At 36.0% G+C, this 6,567-nt stretch overlaps 1 protein-coding gene across 1 annotated transcript in view; it reads left to right on the top strand.

Annotated features, from left to right (window-relative positions):
* The window catches only part of TGFB2 (transforming growth factor beta 2), a 123,313-nt gene extending 118,801 nt beyond the window's left edge, over positions 1-4,512 (top strand). The window contains exons 7-8 of the mRNA XM_007952459.2: positions 174-327; positions 4,354-4,512. Coding sequence (XP_007950650.1) covers positions 174-327; positions 4,354-4,512 — 313 coding nt within the window. The remainder of the gene's footprint in view (positions 1-173; positions 328-4,353) is intronic.
* Positions 4,513-6,567: the final 2,055 nt, after the last annotated feature.

The raw sequence follows: 6,567 nt of genomic DNA, 5'->3' as shown, positions 1-6,567 counted from the left end.
TATATACTTATTAGATGTTGGTTGACTAAATGAACAAATAAGTTTTCCAGTTTGGGTGGGGGAAAAAACATCTTTGAAATCTCCATTGCTTTTTCTTTGAAATCTCCATTGCTTTTTCTTTGAAATCTCCATTGCTTTTTCTTTGAAATCTCCATTGCTTTTTCTTTTAACAGAAATGTGCAGGATAATTGCTGCCTACGTCCACTTTACATTGATTTCAAAAGGGATCTTGGGTGGAAATGGATCCATGAACCTAAAGGATACAATGCTAACTTCTGTGCTGGTGCATGCCCGTATTTGTGGAGTTCAGATACTCAGCACAGTAGGGTAAGTATTTGGCTAACTTGTCCCTTCTATTCTTGGGTTACTAAAATGGACTTGTTGATGGTATTTCCAAATGAATTCTAATTAGTATAGCCCCCTTTCATTGCCACATGTGAATGGATGCTAGAGAAATCCTTTTGGATGATGAGGAAGAACATAGGCTGTAGATAAAATCAGAAAGTAACACTAATCAATTTGAAACAGTGGCTCTTGACTTCCCAATTAGATTTAAAGCAACTAGAGGGCAGTTTTACTTATCTTCCCACTTTCGTATGTATATATATATGTGTGTGTGTGTGTGTGTGTATGGTATATATATGTATATACGCACAGCTATAAGCATAAATGAGTAGCCAGAAGAGGGGAAAAATAAAAACTTTGAATGAATTAATCAGTATATTACATCGTTTCATAAGATGTAAAGGGACAAGGTCTCCATGTTGAAGAGGGAAAAAAAAAACTTCCTTATTATTACATAAGGAACCGTCATAGTAGAAAAAGCGCAGAGGACTTAAGTGTATGACAATTAGAAAGTCAGTTAAATTCTCTGGACCTAAATTTCTTACCAGAAGAAAGGAATGTGTATATTAAAAATTTCTTAAAAATAGCTGCTGAATTTGAGAGTTGATTTGAAGAACAAAAGGATGATAAATGTGAAATTATTTTCTTCAGTAATTAAAAATTAGTATCGCTAAATACTTTTTGTTTGTTGTACTGTGGTAGCTTTCCTGTTTCTGGGATTCTGGAAGCTATGCCACTGATATTTCAAATACCAGCAGGGCCACAAGACTAAGACAGACTAGGAAGAAGGAAGAGGCATTCGTTATGAGTTGTAACTGACTCAATGGCACCTAACAATCATAAAAACAAATATTTTTTAATATAACCCAAAGTAAATTAGAATATGAATATTTTATCAACTCACTTACATAAGAATAGATGGCTAATTCTGAAGGCAGGTCCTTGATTGGATGCTACAGATTCCCAGCCCAGACCAGCAAAGACTTGCTCTGCATAATAATAGTGGAGTCCCTGTGGGTGTTGCCAATGGTGTATACGCTTGGCTGCTAACCAAAATGTTGATAATTCCAACACACCTAGAGGCCCATCAGAAGAAAAGCCTGGTAATCTACTGTAGAAAAATCAGTCATTGAAAACCCTATGAAGCACAGTTCTACTCTGAAACACATGGAGTTGCCATAAGTCAGAATTGACTTGATAACAACCGTTTTTTGTTTTGTTTTTTTGCCATGTAATAGCAGAGCTCTAGTGGTACAGTAGTTAAATTACTAACTGAAAGATCAGCAGTTTGAACCCATCAGCTGCTCCATGGGAATAAAGACCTGGCAATTTGTTCCCTTAAAGATTTCAGCCTAGGAAACCCTATGGGGCAGTTCTACTCTGTCATACAGTGTCACTGTGAGTCAGAAGTGACTCAACAGCACTTAACAACAGTGATATTTTGTCATATGCTCATTGTGTTACTGTATGCTGTATATATTGATGTAGAGTTTAGAGGTGGAAAGGAATTTATAAGTTATCTTATCCAAATCTTTCATGTTTTTAAAGACATTGGGGTCTTGAGAGTGTAGATCACTTGCCCAAGATCAAATGCCAAGTCTGTGACAAACCAAGGTCTGGAATGCAGCCCTCCTTGCTTTAGAACCATTTTCTCTGTCTCACTGACTTTGATTCCTGAAATGGGGCCTTACATTGGGGTTTCTATTCTGCTCTTTATGCCTCTGTAAATCTCCCTATTAGAGGCATTAGAAAATTTGCCTTCACTGCAGGATAGGAAAATGAATCTGCTGCCAGAAAGATCACATAATACATTCAGCCAAATTCAGGAGTTTGGGGGTTATCATTTATTTTGGACAATTTGTATTCTAGAATTCCTCTTTTCTTCATATGAAAAATCATGTGTTCATGAAATATGAAGTCCATTTATTTATAAATGCCTACATATGCTGGACTTTAAATTGATAAATATGACTCCCCTTCCTTCAGCTGTTTTTCCCAAATCCCCTGTAGACTTTGGCACTGAGGGGTGACCACGTGCTTGGCCATGTGAGAGGCTCTTGCTCATGCCTGTCCCTTTGTCTGAGCTCTCTGGCTGGGCTGTCTCATCTGGGCAGTGGCAGCAGTAGCTGTAATGTGGGCAAGGCCTGGTTGCCAAGTAGAAACATAATTCTCCTCCCTGATACACAGAGGGAGTGTGTGAAGGCTGAGACCATGCTTGTTTTTCAAGGAGAGAGGAAGAATAACTGTCATGGTCACAAATATGTGGTTTGGACAGTTCCCCAAGAAGCCAGAGGTAGCTTAATAAAGTAGTCAGTGTTGCCGTGCTGAACAGATCTTCTGTCTTAGGCAAAAAAAAATTTTGCTGTGAATTTCGAGGAAAAGGGCACTTTGCTGTTTGACTAACACATTAATGGCATCCTTGGAAATGTCTCTGTATCATCAGTGGGTAACCTACATACTTTCCTTGGCAAAAGTCACACAACCCTTTGATATAGTATGGGGTCAAAGGTACAGGACTGACTATAGTGCTTTCTCTACATTCTGTTTGAAGACTGGCTATCTATTCCTGTAACTCAGCCACTACCATTTATCACATGGAAGGCTAAAGAGAAGATTTATTATTATTATTACTGTTCTAAGCAAAATGTAAGAACCTGATTAACAATATAAACTGCTTTTGATGCCCACTGTTAAATCACTGCATTTATGAAGCAAACATAAATGGAAAGATTTCTATCAGTAACTTTTTTTTTTTAATGACAATTTGGGAAAATTAATTGGCCTGAGAAGATACTTAGCATAAAAAGATTCTACATAGCAGACAGGTGGCTTTTTTTATATAGCCAAAAGTAAATTAAAGCCCTGATTGGTGTCTTAGTCAAAATTTTTACTTTTCTGCTTACCCATATGTTCATTACTTCACCTAGCACAAAGTCTTATCTTGTCCAAAAAAAACTAAGTAGGGCTACAAGGTTAAAAACCTGTAGAGTGCCTGACCTCCAGGGAAATCTTTATCTCAATGGGATGTAAAAATATATACCCACTTCTCCCTTATCAACAGGGTTAGTTTCCAAAGACCAGGTTGTTATATGAAAATCAGTGATGACCACATCATATCACAAATGGAGGATGACTACATCATTACTTAACTGCTAAATTATATCATTACCTAACTGTCAAACCACTGGGGATCATGGCCCAGCCAAGGTGACACATAAACTTAACCATCACAGCCAGCGTTACCCTTGCCTCACACTTGACATTCATTACTGCCAGACATACATGGTTAACGCGCATAATAGATAGTAGATTTTTATGGTTGTCATAAATGTGAAATGTCAAATAATGAGATAGTCAATAAGTGAGAAGTAGGTGCACACTTGTGAATCAACCTGTCACAAAACAGTGTAAATACAAGAACAGGATACTGAAAAGATCAAATTTTACAAGGAACTTGGGAAGTGTACGTAGCAAAGCTATGAGCAGCATTAAGGCTTTTTAGAAAAATGGACAGATCTGTTGAATGAGCACTTTTGTCCAATCTGACTTTTGCAGGATCATTTGTTTAAGATGTATAAGAAAAGAATTCAGCGGGAAAATGATGAATTCACTGATTGTTAGGGGCAGCTACATATTTGCCTTAATTTGGAATTAAGGGAAAAAAAAAATAAAACAAAAAATAATTTAACTTATTGAATTAATGTGTGGTACTCAGCTACCAACCTGAAGGTTGGTGGTTCATACACACCTAGAGGAACCACAAAAGAAAGGCCTGGCAGTCTGCTTTCATAAAGATTCAGCCAAGAAAACACTATGAAGCATTTCTACTCTGTAACAAATGGAGACCCATGAGTCAGAATCAACCTTTAAATGGCAAGTTTGGTTTAGGTTTGGGACTCAGTGCTAGGGATGATAATAGCAATATGGAATAGATTTTTGAAATAATTGCTTTATTTTGTTTCTGTCTTTCCCTATATTATCTCCCCTGTGCTGTGCCCTTCCTTATAGGTCCTCAGCTTATATAATACCATAAATCCAGAAGCATCTGCTTCTCCTTGCTGTGTGTCCCAGGATTTAGAACCGCTAACCATTCTCTACTACATCGGCAAAACACCCAAGATTGAACAGCTTTCCAACATGATTGTGAAGTCTTGCAAATGTAGTTAAAATTCTTGGAAGAGTGGCGAGATGATAATCACAATGACGACGATGATGATGATGATAATGACAACAATGATGATGTTGTAACAAGAAAACATAAGAGAGCCTCGGTTCATCAGTGTTAAAAAAAAAAATTGAAAAAGCGGTACTAGTTGAAACACTTTGGAAGTTTGTGTTTTGTTTGTTAAAACTGGCATCTGAAACAAACAAAAGTTGAAGGCCTTATTCTACATTTCACCTACTCTGTAAATGAGAAAGACAAGAAGCAAAACTTTTTTTTTGTGTGTGTGTGTGTGTGTGTGTTTTGTTTTTAAGGGAAAAAAAATAAACACTGGAAGAATTTGTTAGTGTTAATTATGTGAAAGATAAAAAAAAAGAGAAAAAAAGAAAAGAAAAAAAAAACAGGAAAATCCCGTTAGTGGAGTTGCTGTACGTGCCGATCCTATCCCATGCCTCACTTGATTTTTCTGTATTGCTATGCAATAGGCACCCCCATTCTTACTCTTAGAGTTAACAGTGAGTTATTTATTGTGTGTTACTATATAATGAACATTTCATTACCCTTGGAAAATAAAACAGGTGTATAAAGTGGAGACCAAATACTTTGCTAGAAACTCATGGATGGCTTAAGGAACTTGAACTCAAACGAGCCAGAAAAAAAAGAGGTCATGTTAATGGGATGAAAACCCAAGTGAGTTATATGACCAAGCAAGTCTGCATTAAGATAAAGACCCTGAAAACACATACTATGTAAACTGCTTAAGGAAGCTTCTTGTAAAGTTCAAAATACGGAAAAGCCTGTTAATAAAGGAAACTTTCAGTCAGACTAAGTCTGTAAGATTTTTTTTTTCTTTTTAATTGTAAATGGTTCTTTGTCAGTTTAGTAAACCAGTGAAATGTTGAAATGTTTTGACATGTACTTGTCATACTTCAGACCTGAGAGTATTGCTGTTTAGCTATGCGATAGGGTTTATTCCCCTTCATTTTTGTGTACGTAAGCATACCTATATTAGTACAATAGATGGGTGTAGAAGCCAGCATAATTGGAAACACATCTGCAGATCTCTTTTGCAAACTATTAAATGGAAACATTAACTACTTTGTGCGTAATGTGTAAATTGTCACCATATTTTTTATATTTTGTAATAATGTCAACTATGATTAGATTGGACTTCAATTTGGGCTCTTTTTAATGATCACTCAGAATCATGTGTTTCTTTTAGCTAGCCAGTACTTTTGAGTAAAACCCTTATACTTTGACTTGCACTACAAATACATGTTTTATAGTATTTGCTCAACCTGTGCTTTGTGTATTGTCCATTATTATGACATAAGCTACCTGAGTCCACTTCTTCTTCTTTTATTTTTTTCTTTTTCTAAAAGGATAGATTCAAGTTCACTGGTCTTCCTTCATCTTCTAAGCATCATTACCAAGAAATTCAGAGTTTAAAAACTTTCATTTGAGGAGAATGGGGAATGTTATAGATACATAGATGATTGAGGTGAAATGTTTTAGCAGAAACTTAAGGATTTGTCTGAAACTAAGAATCTTAGAGACAAAGATTTCTCTAACTTTCCACAGAATTCTCTGGTTATGAAACAGAAGACAGTCATAGACAGTATCTTTTGCTTTAACCAGATTTTTAGTGTTCAGGGGGACATAATGTGATTTACATTTCAGTTAATTTTTTTAAGGGGAAAAAAGTGAAGTCAACATACATCATTCATTTTATTTCATTAAAGTTAAAGGTTTTTATAGATATACTTTGAAGACTGAAAAAGTATAAGTCAAATTTTCCCACTATCAAAGAATTCTTTCTTTCCCCTGAGTATTATCTTTATCTGAGGCCAGAAGTTATCTTGCTTTATTTTTCGTAAACACTTTGCCACATCAGTGAAGAGGAGGTGTCCTGATTTTGGGATTTGTAGGATATGTCAGTTTGTCAGGTGAGTCACTTATTTAGCTTTAAGATAAAATTCATAGGTAAAGCAATGCAATATTTTCAGTTTCACCTAAGAGCAGCAGAGTGAGAGTGAAACTAAAGTGAAGCTGTTTGATAT

The sequence above is a fragment of the Orycteropus afer genome, unplaced genomic scaffold, assembly GCF_000298275.1.
Source record: "Orycteropus afer afer isolate SDZICR_OR568_19922 unplaced genomic scaffold, OryAfe1.0 scaffold00013, whole genome shotgun sequence".
In the NCBI taxonomy this organism is placed as follows: domain Eukaryota; kingdom Metazoa; phylum Chordata; class Mammalia; order Tubulidentata; family Orycteropodidae; genus Orycteropus; species Orycteropus afer.
This window is presented reverse-complemented; position numbering and strand designations above follow the sequence as displayed.